The 16,296-nt window shown below is 44.9% G+C and overlaps 1 protein-coding gene across 1 annotated transcript in view; it reads right to left on the reverse strand.

Annotated features, from left to right (window-relative positions):
• DDX60 (DExD/H-box helicase 60) overlaps positions 1–16,296 on the reverse strand; it is a 288,318-nt gene that overhangs the window by 170,052 nt on the left and 101,970 nt on the right. The window contains exon 15 of the mRNA XM_077279474.1: positions 14,376–14,542. Coding sequence (XP_077135589.1) covers positions 14,376–14,542 — 167 coding nt within the window. The remainder of the gene's footprint in view (positions 1–14,375; positions 14,543–16,296) is intronic.

Raw genomic sequence — 16,296 nt, forward strand, 5'->3', positions numbered from 1 at the left:
GGAATCAAATTTATAGCACAATCACAATCCCTATGAGGAGGCAGGGCACCGGATCTGGGCTCATCAAATACATCCTGGTAGTCCGACAAAAACTCAGGGACCCCAGAAGTAGTGGAAGAAGCAATTGACACCAAAGGAGCATCGCTGTTATGGTTACCCCAATGACCATGGGAAAAAAATACAAAACGGACTAGCTCTCGGGTGATGGAAACTAAGGTCGACCGTGACCTGAACCTGACCCAACACTTACAGTAGCCGGGGGATGTACCTACGATGCCCTAGACACCACGCGCCAGCCGGAGATCTAACTACCCCTATAAGAGGAACATACAGGCCTGCCTTACCTCCAGTGAGGAACCCCAAAAGATGATAGTAGGCCCCCACAGATATTGACGGTGAGTTCAGAGGAAATGACATACGTAGGATGAACAGCAGATTTAGCACAGTGAGGTCCGCTTACTAGATAGCAGAAGGACAGGAAAGAGTTACTTCACGGTCGACCTAAAAATCACTATTCAAAAACACCATCCAGAAATTACTTTAAACTCCAGTGACAACTCATGCCACTGGAGTAGTAATTTTCTGTCCACAAGAGCTTCCAGCACTGAAGAGTCACATTGCAGATAGCTGGACAAAAATAGCAAAACAAGAAACAAAATTCAACTTAGCTGAACTGGAACTTGAGGCAGGTGAATGCAACAGAATGCTACTAGCACATTGTTGGCCGGCATGTGACTAACAGCCAAGCAGCCTTAAATAGGAAACTCCCCAAGAGGGTGGCGACAGGTAATCAGAGATGGAGGAAGGCACATAAGAGACACTACCATAACAGACCACCGGGGGAGCCCACAAACCGAATTCACAACAGTACCCCCCCCTTAAGGAGGGGGCACCGAACCCTCACCAGAACCACCAGGGCGACCTGGATGAGCACTATGAAATGCACGAACCAAATCGGGAGCATGAACATCGGATGCTGTCACCCAAGAATTATCCTCCTGGCCATAACCTTTCCACTTAACCAGATACTGAAGTTTCCGTCTGGAAACACGGGAGTCCAAGATCTTTTCCACCACATACTCCAATTCACCCTCAACCAACACAGGAGCAGGTGGATCAGCAGAAGGAACAACCGGTACCTCATACCTCCGCAATAATGACCGATGGAAAACATTATGGATATTAAAAGATGCTGGGAGGTCCAAACGAAAGGACACAGGATTAAGAACCTCCAGAATCCTATAAGGGCCGATAAACCGAGGCTTAAACTTAGGAGACGAGACCTTCATAGGAACAAATCGAGAAGACAGCCACACCAGGTCCCCAACACAAAGACGAGGACCAATACGCCGATGACGATTAGTGAACTGTTGAGTCTTCTCCTGGGACAACTTCAGATTGTCCACAACCTGTCCCCAAATCTGATGCATCCTATCAACCACAGCATCCACTCCAGGACAATCCGAAGACTCCAATTGACCGGACGAAAACCGAGGGTGAAACCCTGAATTACAAAAAAATGGAGAAACCAAAGTGGCAGAACTAGCCCGATTGTTAAGGGCAAACTCTGCCAATGGCAAAAAGTCAAGCCAATCATCCTGATCAGCGGACACAAAACACCTCAAGTAAGTCTCCAAGGTCTGATTAGTACGCTCAGTCTGGCCATTAGTCTGAGGATGGAATGCAGACGAAAAAGACAAATCGATACCCATCCTGGCACAGAACGTCCGCCAAAATCTAGACACAAACTGAGTACCCCTGTCAGACACTATATTCTCAGGAATACCATGCAAACGCACCACATTCTGAAAAAATAGAGGAACCAACTCAGAGGAGGAGGGCAATTTGGGTAAAGGTACCAAATGAACCATCTTGGAAAAACGGTCACAAATCACCCAGATGACAGACATCCTACGAGAAACCGGAAGGTCAGAAATAAAGTCCATAGAGATGTGCGTCCAAGGCCTCTTAGGAATAGGCAAGGGCAACAACAACCCACTGGCCCTAGAACAGCAGGGCTTGGCCCGAGCACAAACATCACAAGACTGCACAAACATGCGCACATCTCGAGACAAAGAAGGCCACCAGAAGGACCCAGACACCAAATCCCTGGTGCCAAAAATTCCAGGATGACCTGTCAACGCGGAAGAATGAACCTCCGAGATAACTCTACTGGTCCAATCATCAGGGACAAACAGTCTACCAGGCGGACAGCGATCAGGCCTATCCACCTGAAACTCCTGCAAAGAACGCCGCAGGTCTGGGGAGACAGCTGACAATATCACCCCATCCTTCAGGATGCCGGTAGGTTCGGAATCACCAGGCGAGTCAGGCTCAAAACTCCTAGAGAGGGCATCCGCCTTCACATTCTTGGACCCAGGCAGATATGACACCACAAAGTTAAATCGGGAGAAAAACAACGACCAGCGCGCCTGTCTAGGATTCAGACGCCTGGCCGACTCAAGATAAATTAGATTCTTGTGGTCAGTGAGGACCACCACCTGGTGTCTAGCACCCTCAAGCCAATGACGCCACTCCTCAAACGCCCACTTCATGGCCAGAAGTTCCCGATTTCCCACATCATAATTTCGCTCAGCGGGCGAAAATTTTCGGGAGAAAAACGCACATGGTCTCATTACTGAGCAGTCAGGATCTTTCTGCGACAAAACTGCACCTGCTCCGATCTCCGAAGCATCCACCTCAACCTGGAACGGAAGTAACACATCAGGTTGGCGCAACACAGGAGCGGAAGAAAAGCGGCGCTTAAGCTCTTGAAAGGCCTCCACAGCCGCAGAGGACCAATTAGCAACATCAGCACCCTTTTTGGTCAAATCAGTCAAAGGTTTAGCAATGGCAGAAAAACCCGCTATAAATCGGCGATAGAAATTAGCAAAACCCAAGAACTTTTGCAGACTCTTCAAAGAAGTAGGTTGCATCCAATCACAAATAGCCTGGACTTTGACAGGGTCCATCTCCATAGATGAAGGGGAAAAAATATATCCCAAAAAGGAAATTCTCTGAACTCCAAAACTACACTTTGAGCCCTTTACAAAAAGAGAATTAGCTCGCAAAACCTGAAAAACTCTCCTGACCTGTTGAACGTGAGATTCCCAGTCCTCCGAAAAAACAAGAATATCATCCAAATACACAATCATAAACTTATCCAGATATTCACGGAAAATATCGTGCATAAAGGACTGAAAAACGGAAGGGGCATTTGCGAGACCGAAAGGCATTACCAAATACTCAAAATGGCCTTCAGGCGTATTAAATGCGGTCTTCCACTCATCCCCCTGCTTAATCCGCACCAAATTATACGCACCACGTAGATCGATCTTAGTGAACCACTTAGCCCCCTTTATACGAGCAAACAGATCAGTCAGTAAAGGTAACGGGTACTGGTATTTAACTGTAATCTTATTCAAAAGTCGATAGTCGATACAAGGTCTCAATGAACCATCCTTTTTACCTACAAAGAAAAATCCTGCCCCTAGTGGAGACAACGAGGGGCGAATATGACCCTTTTCCAAGGATTCTCTGATATACTCCCGCATAGCAGTATGTTCAGGTACAGACAAATTAAACAAGCGACCCTTAGGAAACTTACTACCGGGGATCAATTCAATAGCGCAGTCACACTCTCTGTGGGGAGGGAGAGAATCAACTTTAGGCTCTTGAAAGACATCATAAAAATCTGACAGAAATGCTGGGATCTCAGAGGGAGTAGATGAAGAAATAGGAACCAAAGGTGCATCCCCATGAATACCCCGACATCCCCAGCTCAACACAGACATAGATTTCCAGTCCAAGACGGGATTATGAATCTGTAACCATGGTAATCCAAGCACTAAGACATCATGTAGGTTATATAATACAAGGAAACGAATAATCTCCTGATGGTCTGGGGTAAGACGCATAGTCACTTGCGTCCAATATTGTGGTTTATTGCTAGCCAAAGGTGTAGAATCAATACCCTTCAGGGGAATAGAAACTTCCAACGGCTCCAAATCAAACCCACAACGCTTGGCAAAGGACCAATCCATGAGACTCAGAGCGGCGCCAGAATCCACATAAGCATTCACAGTCACAGATGATAAGGTACAAATCAATGTCACGGACAAAAGAAATTTTGACTGCAAGGTACCTGTAGAAAAAGATTTATCAACCTTTTTATCAACCTTATTTATACGTTTAGAGCATGCTGATATAACATGAGCTGGATCTCCACAGTAGAAGCACAATCCATTTTTGCGCCTGTAATTTTGACGTTCGCCTCTAGACAAAACACGATCGCATTGCATATGCTCTAATGCCTTTTCAGAGGTCACCGCCAAATGGTGCACAGGTCTTTGCTCAGAAGACACCGCCATATGGTGCACAGGTTTTTGCTCAGAAGATACCGCCATATGGTGCACAGATTCTTCCTCAGAAGACCCCGCCATATGGTGCACAGATTTGCGCTCCCGCAAACGCCGATCAATCTGGATAGCCAATTTCATGGCATCATTCAGACCTGTAGGCACAGGGAACCCCACCATGACATCCTTCACGGCATCAGAGAGACCTTCTCTGAAATTAGCTGCTAAAGCGCACTCATTCCATTTAGTAAGCACCGACCATTTACGGAATTTCTGGCAGTATATCTCAGCTTCATCTTGCCCTTGGGAAAGAGCTATCAAGGCTTTCTCAGCCAAAATCTCCAAATTAGGTTCTTCATAAAGCAACCCCAAAGCCTGAAAAAACGCATCTACATTTAACAACGCAGGATCCCCTGGCGATAATGCAAATGCCCAACTTTGTGGGTCGCCGCGCAGTAGAGAGATAACAATTTTAACTTGTTGAGTCTGATCACCAGCAGAGTGAGATCTCAGAGACAAAAACAATTTGCAATTTTCTCTGAAACTCAAAAACCGGGATCTGTCTCCGGTAAAGTATTCAGGCAGAGGAATCTTAGGTTCAGACATTGGAGCACGTATAACAAAATCTTGTAGGTTCTGTACTTTTGTCGCAAGGTTATTCAAACCCGCAACTAAACTCTGTGGATCCATGTTTCAAATGGGTGTAACCCAAGCATTCAGAGGTTAAGAGGAGAGGAGAAAAAAAAAGGCTGAAGACTGCAGTTTAAGCAAGGAATACAAATGATCAAACTAAGGTGCACTTTCAAACACAGAAAAAAAAAAAAAACCTTTTCTTCTCCTTCCTACTTTAGTGCATATTTTAACACATAGATTTTTTATGGCCGGCCAAACTGTTATGGTTACCCCAATGACCATGGGAAAAAAATACAAAACGGACTAGCTCTCGGGTGATGGAAACTAAGGTCGACCGTGACCTGAACCTGACCCAACACTTACAGTAGCCGGGGGATGTACCTACGATGCCCTAGACACCACGCGCCAGCCGGAGATCTAACTACCCCTATAAGAGGAACATACAGGCCTGCCTTACCTCCAGTGAGGAACCCCAAAAGATGATAGTAGGCCCCCACAGATATTGACGGTGAGTTCAGAGGAAATGACATACGTAGGATGAACAGCAGATTTAGCACAGTGAGGTCCGCTTACTAGATAGCAGAAGGACAGGAAAGAGTTACTTCACGGTCGACCTAAAAATCACTATTCAAAAACACCATCCAGAAATTACTTTAAACTCCAGTGACAACTCATGCCACTGGAGTAGTAATTTTCTGTCCACAAGAGCTTCCAGCACTGAAGAGTCACATTGCAGATAGCTGGACAAAAATAGCAAAACAAGAAACAAAATTCAACTTAGCTGAACTGGAACTTGAGGCAGGTGAATGCAACAGAATGCTACTAGCACATTGTTGGCCGGCATGTGACTAACAGCCAAGCAGCCTTAAATAGGAAACTCCCCAAGAGGGTGGCGACAGGTAATCAGAGATGGAGGAAGGCACATAAGAGACACTACCATAACAGACCACCGGGGGAGCCCACAAACCGAATTCACAACACATCGCCATGAATCCCCTGGCAACCCCAACTTGACACAGACATAGCTTTCCAATCCAGGACTGGATTATGGGCCTGCAGCCATGGCAGACCCAACACGACAACATCATGCAAATTATGATATTAGAAATCCCCAAATCATGTTATTAGTCTGAAACAACACATGTGTGTTGTATAATCAGACCCATTAGTCAGCTCCAAATAGCATTTAAGAATAGGAGAAACCGGAGCATATTTATATATAAAAGGTATACTTTATTATAACAAGAAGTAAAAAACAGCAATAACACTAAAAAGTATATGGTGAGTACCAAAATACATAGATACAAGGGGCATCCACCCCTCTATAGAATCCCCATATACGTACAAATGTAGGAGGGAAGTCCCTTCCATATAGTGCAACCCGGTTTAGTAGCCAGCTGGATGGTCAGTGGTCAGAGTGAAGGCATAAAAACACAGATTATATACCATATAAATACGACCAGGTCGGCTTACCGAGGTGCAGAGAGGGGAATAGAGGAGCGGAGTCCCGCCAGAATGAACAGACCCCCGACACGTGTTTCGCGGCTGAAAAGCGCCGCTTTTTCAAGGAAGGAAGGAAGGAACTTTTTAGTGTTATTGCTGTTTTTTACTTCTTGTTATAATAAAGTATACCTTTTATATATAAATATGCTCCGGTTTCTCCTATTCTTAAATCATGCAAATTATGCAGCACAAGAAAGCGAATCACCTCCTGATGTACAGGAGTCATGCATATGGTCACTTGAGTCCAATACTGAGGCTTATTCTCAGCCAATGGCGTAGCATCAATTCCCCTCAGTGGAATAGGGAATTTTTAAGGCTCCAGGACCAAACCACAGCGCCTGGCAAACGACAAATCCATCAGATTCAGGGCAGCACCTGAATCCACAAAATCCATAACCGAGTAGGATGACAGAGAACAAATTAAAGTAACAGACAAAATGAATTTAGGCTGTATAGTACCAACGGTGACAGATTTAGCGATTTTTTTTAAGCGCTTAGAGCATGCTGAGATAGCATGAGCAGAATCACCACAGTAAAAGCACAACCCATTTTGACGTCTATGACTTTGCCGCTCAATTCTGGTCAGAATTCTGTCACATTGCATAGACTTAGGTTTCTGTTCAGAAAACACCGTCAGATGGTGCGCAGGTTTGCGCTCCCGCAAACGCCGATCAATCTGAATGGCCAAAGCCATTGAGTCATTCAGACTTGCAGGCGTGGGGAACCCCACCATAACATTCTTAATGGCTTCAGAAAGACCTTCTCTGAAATTTGCAGCCAGGGCACACTCATTCCATTGAGTAAGCACCGACCATTTCCTAAATTTTTGACAATACACCTCTGCTTCATCCTGACCCTGAGAGAGGGCCAGCAAAGCCTTTTCTGCCTGGTTCTCAAGATTAGGTTCCTCATAAAGCAGTCCAAGTGCCAGAAAAAACGCATCCACATTCTGCAATGCAGGATCTCCTGGCGCCAGGGAGAAAGCCCAATCTTGAGGGTCGCCACGTAACAAGGAGATAACAATTTTAACTTGCTGAGCGGAATCACCAGAGGAACGAGGTCTCAAAGAAAGAAATAATTTACAATTATTCTTAAAATTCAGAAACCTAGATCTATCTCCAGAAAACAACTCAGGAATAGGTATTTTTGGCTCTGACATAGGACTGTGAACAACAAAATCCTGAATGCTTTGTACCCTTGCAGCAAGATGATCCATACTAGAAGTCAGACTCTGAATATCCATGTCTGCAGCTGAACTCAAAGCCACCCAGAGATTAAGGGGAGGAGAGAAGCTGGACAGACTGCAGCAAAGGAAAAAAAAAATTGCACTCAGGACTTCTCTTATCCCACTTCTGCGATGCATTAAACACTTTATGGCCTGCTATACTGTTATGATCCTTGGTGGCTGAGGATCACAGAACTGACTAGCTAAGTAACTGAACATAGGACGAGCTCTAGGGAGGTGGTAACTGGACTGACCGCAATCCTGATCCTAACCGCACACACTAAAGGTAGCCGGTGAACGTGCCTAAATTCCTAGACGTCTCGACGCAGCCTGAGAAACTAGCTACCCCTAGAGAGAAAGCAAAGACCTCACTTGCCTCAGAGAAATAACCCCAAAGATATAGAAAGCCCCCAACAAATAATAACGGTGAGGTAAGGGGAAAATACAAACGTAGAAATGAAACAGATTCAGCAAATGAGGCCCGCTAATACTAGATAGCAGAAGATAGATAGGAAACTGTGCGGTCAGTAGAAAACCCTATACAAAATATCCACGCTGAGAATTCAAGAAGCCCCACACCAACTAACGGTGTGAGGGGAGAAACTCAGCCCCCTAGAGCTACCAGCAAGCGAGGAAATCACATACTAGCAAGCTGGACAAAGACTAATAATAAACCAAGAAACATAATGAACACTGATGAGCAAAAAATGAACAAACAGAAACTTAGCTTCTCTTGGAGAGACTGATAACGAAGGTAATCAGGAGAGATCAAAATAGCACTGAAAACATCGACAGCAGGCAACAACTGAAAGTCCAGGTGAGCTAAATAGGAAACCAACTAGCAGATAACGAGACAGCTGATCCCAGCCACAGACCCGCAGAATGACAAAAAGAGCCACCAGAGGGAGCCCAAAGATAGCACTCACACAGTACCACTTGTGACCACAAGAGGGAGCCCAAAAACAGAGTTCACAACACTAGACCCCTTAACGAACTTATCTAGATGTGTGGTGAGCACTTTAAACCCCCAGGTGCTTCACGGAAGTTTACAACGTAGAGCCGTGAAAATAAAAAATCGCATTTTTTCTACAAAAATGTTATTTTTGCCCCAAATTTTTTATTTTGACAAGGGTAACAGGAGAAATTAGACCACAAAAGTTGATGTGCAATTTCTCCTGAGTATGTTGATACCCAATATGTGGGGGTAAACCACTGTTTGGGCGCACCGCAGAGCTTGGAAGAGAAGGAGTGCCGTTTTACTTTTTCAATGTAGAATTGGCTGGAATTGAGATCGGACACCATGTCACGTTTGGAGAGCCCCTGATGTGCCTAAACAGTAGAAACCCCCCACAAGTGACCCCATTTTGGAAACTAGACCTCTTAAGGAACTTATCTAGATGTGTGGTGAGCACTTTAAACCCCCAAGTGCTTCACAGAAATTTATAAAGTAGAGCCGTGAAAATAAAAAATCCTTTTTTTTTTCTCAAAAATGATTTTTTTAGCCTGCAATTTTTTATTTTTTCAAGGGTAACAGGAGACATTGGACCACAAAATCTGTTGACCAGTTTGTCCTGAGGACGCTGATACCCCATATGTGGGGGGCACTGTTTGGGCACCCATCGGGGCTCGGAAGGGAAGGAGCGTCGCTTGGAATGCAGACTTTGATGGGATGGTCTGCGGGCGTCATGTTGCATTTGCAGAGCTCCTGATGTACCTAAACAGTAGAAACCCCCCACAAGTGACCCCATTTTGGAAACTAGACCCCCCAAACAGCTTATCTAGATGTGTGGTGAGCACTATGAACCCCCAACTGCTTCACAGAAGTTTATAATGTAGAGCCATGAAAATAAAAAAAATCATATTTTTTCCACAAAAATGACTTTTTCACCCCAAAATTTTTACTTTCACAAGGGTAACAGGAGAAATTGGACCCCAATACTTATTGTGCAATTTATGCTGAGTAGGCTGATACCCCATATGTGGGGGTAAACCACTGTTTAGGCACATGGCAGAGCTCGGAAGGGAAGGAGCGCCATTTTGGAATACAGACTTTGATAGAATGGTCTGCGGGCGTTATGTTGCGTTTGCAGAGCCCCTGATGTACCTAAACAGTAGAAACCCCCACAAGTGACCCCATTTTGGAAACTAGACCCCCCAAGGAACTTATCTAGATGTGTGGTCAGAACTTTGAATGCCCAAGTGCTTCACAGAAGATTATAATGCAGAGTTGTGAAAATAAAAATAAAAAATTTCCACAAAAAATATTTTTTAGCCCCCAAGTTTTTATTTTCACAAGGGTAACAGGAGAAATTGGACCCCAACAGTTGTTGTCCAATTTATCCTGAGTACGCTGATACCCCATATGCGGGGATTAACCACTCTTTGGGTGCACGGCAGAGCTCAGAAGGGAGCACCATTTGACTTTTTGAGTGCAAAATTGGCTGTGGTGTTTGGAGACCCCCTGATGTACCTAAACAGTGGAAACCCCCCAATTCTAACTCCAACCCTAACCCTAACACACCCCTAACCCTAATCCTAACCCGATCCATAATCCTAATCACAACCCTAACGATAATCACAACCCTAACCCCAAATGAACCCTAATCCCAACCCTAACCATAACCCTAATCAGAACCCTAAATCCAACACACCCCTAATCCTAATCTCAACCCTAACCTCAAACCTAACCCTAATCTCAATACACCCCAAACCCTAATCCCAACCCTAACCTTAACCCTAATCCCAGACCTAACCCTAATCCCAAACGTAACCCTAATGCCAACCCTAATCCAAACTCTAACCCTAATCCCAACTCTAACCCTAACTTTAGCCCCAACCCTAACCCTAACCCTAAATTTAGCTGCAACCCTAACCCTAAATTTAGCCCCAACCCTAACCCTAAATTTAGCCCCAACCCTAACCCTAAATTTAGCCCCAACCCTAACCCTAACCCTAATTTTAGCCCCAACTCCTCTAGCTGCCGGCCGTCAGATCATGGCGGGCGCACTGCCATTTTCTTCTTGGATGAAGAAGCCAGCGGGCAGGAAGGGATGCAGGAGGACCCAGGGACACCGGTAAGTATAACAGGGTCCCCGAATCCCCCTATCTCTCTGTCCTCTGATGTGCGAACCAATCAGAGGACAGAGAATTACACATCGCTTTTTTTTTTTTTGCGGTCGTCGGTAAACAGTTAATTACCGGCGATCGCAAAACAGGGGTCGGTAAAAACTGACCCCGATCATGTTCTTTGGGGTCTTGGCTACCCCCGGCAGCCGAGACCTCAATGATCTTCCGGGTGCCGGCCCGCCATTTTTTTGCCGGAACAAGATGACGGCGCCCATTGGGAGCCACGAGGAGCACCGGGGGAGACAGGTGAGTATCGGGGGGCGATCGGGGACCCCATTTCTCTGTTCTCTGATGTGCGATCACATCAGAGGACAGAGAAATTAAATGGGAAATCGCGTTTTGCTTTTTTTTTGCGACCACCGGTAAACGGTTAATTACCGGAGATCGCAACCCGGGTGTCGGTAAAAAAATCCTCGAATCATGTTCTCTGGGATCTCGGCTACCCCCGGTAACCGAGACCCCAGAGAAAATCCGACTCTGGGGGGCGCTATTCACTTTTTCCACAGCACCATTAATTAACGGAGCTGTGGTTTAAGTACCCTTAACTGCCGCCGTTAAAAGGCGTATTGGCGGTCGTTAAGGGGTTAAAGCATCTTTGGGGTCATTATCCTGCTGGAAAGACCATGAACTAGGACACAAACCCAGCTTTATGATTCTGGACACTACATTGCGATCCAAAATCCTTTGATAATCTTCGGATTTTGTGACGAATTGCATACAGTCAAGGCAACCAGTACCAGAAGCAGCAAAACAACCTCCAATCATCTTTAATCTTCCAATATATTTGACTGTAAGTACTGTGTTATTTTCTTTGTAGGCTTCATTAAGTTTTCAGTAAACAGTAGAATGATTGTGCATTACCAAAAAGCACTATCTTGGCCTCATCTGTCCACAAGATGTTTTCTCAGAAGGATTTTGGTTTAGTCGTACTCATGTATGTAGCAGTCTAACTTTTTTTATGGCTCTGTGTCAGCAGTGGGTCTTCCTGGGTCTCCTGCCATAGCTTTTAATTTCATTGAAATGCTGACAGATAGTTTGAACTGTCACTGATGCACCCTGAGCCTGTAAAACAGCTTGATTTTTTTTTAACTTGACTGGGGCTGCTTAAGCACCATCCCGACTATCCTGCACTCCAACCTTTCATCAATTTTTCTCTGCCATCAATGTCCAAGGAGATATCTACAGTGCCATGGGTTGTAAACGTCTTGATTATGTGATTTTCATATTGCCCACAACTGTTACTTGCCACAGGTAAGTTTGAACAAGCATCACATGCTTGAAACAAAGTTGTTTACCCACAATATGGGAAAAGGGCCAACAATTTTGTCCTGCCCATTTTTGGGGTTTTGTGTGAAATTTGCATTATTTCTTTTTTGTGTTGTTCCAATACACACAAAGGAAATATACATACGTATAACAAAATACGTATAATTGCAATCATTTTCTGGGAGAAATACTTCATTTTCTGCAACAATTTCAAGGCTGCCAACACTTCTGGCCATGACTGTACTTGTGATGCAGTTGTTTTATTAAATAGTACTGTTACTACAATGTGAATATATGGCAATTAAGTTCTACTTTTCCACACAGTAAGGGTACTGTCACACAGTGGCACTTTGATTGCTACGACGGTACGATCCGTGACGTTCCAGCGATATCCATACGATATCGCTGTGTCTGACACGCAGCAGCGATCAGGGACCCTGCTGAGAATCGTACGTCGTAGCAGATCGTTTGGAACTTTATTTCGTCGCTGGATCTCCCGCTGTCATCGCTGGATCGTTGTGTGTGACAGCGATCCAGCGATGCGTTCGCTGGTAACCAGGGTAAACATCGGGTTACTAAGCGCAGGTCCGCGCTTAGTAACCCGATGTTTACCGTGGTTACCAGCGTAAAAGTAAAAAAAACAAACAGTACATACTTACATTCCGGTGTCTGTCCCCCGGCGTTCTGCTTCTCTGCACTGTGAGCGCCGGCTGGCCGGAAAGCGAGCACAGCGGTGATGTCACCGCTGTGCTTTCCGGCTGGCGCAGACACAGTGCAGAGAAGCAGAACGCCGGGGGACAGACACCGGAATGTAAGTATGTACTGTTTGTTTTTTTTTACTTTTACGCTGGTAACCACGGTAAACATCGGGTTACTAAGCGCGGCCCTGCGCTTAGTAACCCGATGTTTACCCTGGTTACCCGGGACCTCGGCATCGTTGGTTGCTGGAGAGCTGACTGTGTGACAGCTCTCCAGCGACCACACAACCACTTACCAACGATCACGGCCAGGTCGTATCGCTGGTCGTGATCGTTGGTAAATCGTTTAGTGTGACAGTACCCTAAGATAACAACACTCAGATTAAACTCTGACAGAGTTTGAGACAATTGTCATTAGCATAATCAGTCCAATTCTCTCTCATGAAGGAACTGATGACTGTGTGATTCCAGCCTAAAAAGAACAATTTAGAGATAATGAGGCCCAAAAAGCATAAATGACACTATTTATAGGAAACAAAGTTTAAGGCGATATTTAAGAAAATGAACCCTTTAATTATTTAGTGATCTGGTATGAAATTCATGTAACTAGTAATAAATCAATTTCCCTCAACTATAAAAAAAAATGTCTTTAGGCTGTGTAGAAGGTGAGGACATCGCACAAACAATAGGTGTTGTATGGTCATATAACTGACATTGATGTGGAGAGAATCACAAAATTTTAGGGACATCTACTGCTAGAAGCTAAATTCTACTTCCAAACATAGAAAAATATTACAATTTGAGAGTTCTCAGTGGTTGATACCTTTAAGGGTAGGTGCACATGTCAGGAATTGGCAGGGCTTTGGACTCAGCACATGTCAGCTGCGTCCAAAGTGCTCCCAGCTATTGAACTCAGGTGATTCCCCATGTGTTCACTGGACCATGCGGAATCACTGCATCCACAATACATTGTACAGGTGAAATTTATCATGCAGAGGCGTCTCTGCAAGATAACTAGACATGCTGTGGTCTGCAAAGACGAGCAGCATGTCCGTCTCCGCGGGTGCTCAGGAGTCTCAGCACGCATCCACTATGCTGTAACATCTGGACGCTGCGGGTTGGATGCTGGCTATTTATTATTGCCATCTTTTCAGTTAGACAGTAAAACGTATCAACCACTGAGGACTCGCAAATGTTAATATTTTTCTATCTAATAGCTAACACTGTACAAAAAAAAAAATAGAAAAACAGCACAGTTAAGAGGTATGGTGCAGATGCCTCACAGGTACATACCTGTCCTAGTAAATATTTTACAAAAAAGAGAAAGGTCTTTCTTGAGAAAGGTCTGTACCCAGGACCGAAACGTCGCCACATGGGCTATTAAAAAGCACTTTATAACTTTGGATTGGTGCGCTGCCTCAACTTTTTTGGAAAAGTAACACTGTAAAAAGATATATTTTTCCTGTTCCAAAAAACATACGGTACTTTTGGAATTTCTGTTTGAAATACCCATTACTGTGGATATGATGCTTCTTATGATATAATAGACAACAGATTAACACATACCTTGGATGGCTTTAATGAATGGGCCAAGTTGTCAAAACCGAGGTGACGGAGATAAGCAGCTATCAGGTGTTGATCGTCCTTCTGTAATAAATCCTGGGAACCGTTCATGATGGCTTGGATTGTTTTCATAATTTCCACAACAATATTTATGTCTCTTTGATCTTTAGCTAAAATATAAAATAAAACTATCACCAAAAATCTGCTATAAAAAGAAATAATAGTGGCTACAAAACGTATGGAAAAGATTAAGAAATGGAAATAGGGATTTTTGTGTACTCACCGTAAAATCCTTTTCTCCAAGCCATTCATTGGGGAACACAGACCGTGGGTGTATGCTGCTGCCAATAGGAGGCTGACACTAAGTGATAGAAAAAAAGTTAGCTCCTCCCCAGCAGTATACACCTTCCTGCTGGCTCTCAGCTAACCAGTTCGGTGCAAAAGCAGTAGGAGATCAACAACAACATATGAGAGTATAGCATGTCAAATTATATATGAGAGTATAACATGTCAATTTACAAAACAAGCAGAAGGTAATAAAAGGGTGGGAGCTGTGTCCCCTAATGAATGGCTCGGAGAAAAGGATTTTACGGTGAGTACACAAAAATCCCTATTTCTCCTTCGCCTCATTGGGGGACACAGACCGTGGGACGTCCCAAAGCAGTCCCTGGGCGGGGACAACATCAAATCAGGCCCTGTGTAACTGCTACTTACAATAGCGCCACCGCGGCCTGCAGAGTCCGCCTGCCCAGACTCATAACAGTATAAGTCTGAGAATTATAGTGCTTCATGGCTGCATGTGGACTGGATGAACCCGCAAGCTTGCAGGCATGCTTTATTGACACCTGGTGCCTAGAGCCCAAAAAACCTCGATAGACAGAGTGGAGTGGATTTAGGCTGATGTCAAATCCAGAAGGACTCCTGGATGGTGTAACGAATCCACCAGGCTAACATGACTGATGAAATGGCTAAACCCTTCCTGTAACCATCAGGAAGCATTCCTCTGACTGTCAGGAAGCCCAAATAAGGTGTCCAACCTTCAGAAGGACGCCGAGCTCGATACCTACCTACTCAGAGCACTTACTTCGTCCAGAATATGGAGAACCCATCCCCCTTTTTGTGGACTGTTAACAAGGGACGGGGATGACCTGAGGACAACCTTGTCTTGATGGTAAACCTTGTCTTGAAGAACAGAGCGGCTAGCTCCGAAGACTTGTCAGGATGACGAGATCGCAGAGAAAAAAGAGGCGACCTTCCCTGATAGTAAAGTCTGTCCAGATCAAAAAAAGAGTGTACTGTAAGACTCCCAGGACCATTAAGGACCCAAAGATCTAATGGTTTGCGAAAGGGAAGGACCATATATGAAATCTCCTTGCGAGAAAGACCCTACTCGCAGTTTCGTTGAAATAAGACGGAAAAGTCCTAGCTCCGCAAACCAAAATAAAAACCTAACGTGGTCCGTGCGGATCTCCCAACACCACTGGGCCCCTTCCCGCTTCCAAACGACTCTCGGAGGGGGGTTACGGAAACTGGTACCACGGAAGAACCAGAGCATTTACTGCAACGGTTTTTGGATCTCGAGGCCGAACTATGAACTCAAGTACATTGGCGTTCACTCTGGACATCATCCGATCTACATCTGAGAAAAGCAGATCTGATAGAAGACTTCCGAGAGAAGTTCCCACTCACTTGAGGCGCGACCCTGACAGCTGAAGAAGTCTGCTGTCCAGAGGTCTACGCCTGGGATGTGTACTGCCGAGATCACCGAATGATAGATCTCGGCTCATCAGAGAATGTGAGGCACCTCGGCCATGATGCCTGACCGTGGATACCTGTTAGAAGATTGACGTATGGAACAGCCGTGGCATTATCCAATTGAATTCAGATGGGAGACCCACCAGAAAGCAGAGGAACTGCTGTATGA

This window comes from Ranitomeya variabilis, chromosome 1 (genome assembly GCF_051348905.1).
Source record: "Ranitomeya variabilis isolate aRanVar5 chromosome 1, aRanVar5.hap1, whole genome shotgun sequence".
NCBI classification, from domain to species: domain Eukaryota; kingdom Metazoa; phylum Chordata; class Amphibia; order Anura; family Dendrobatidae; genus Ranitomeya; species Ranitomeya variabilis.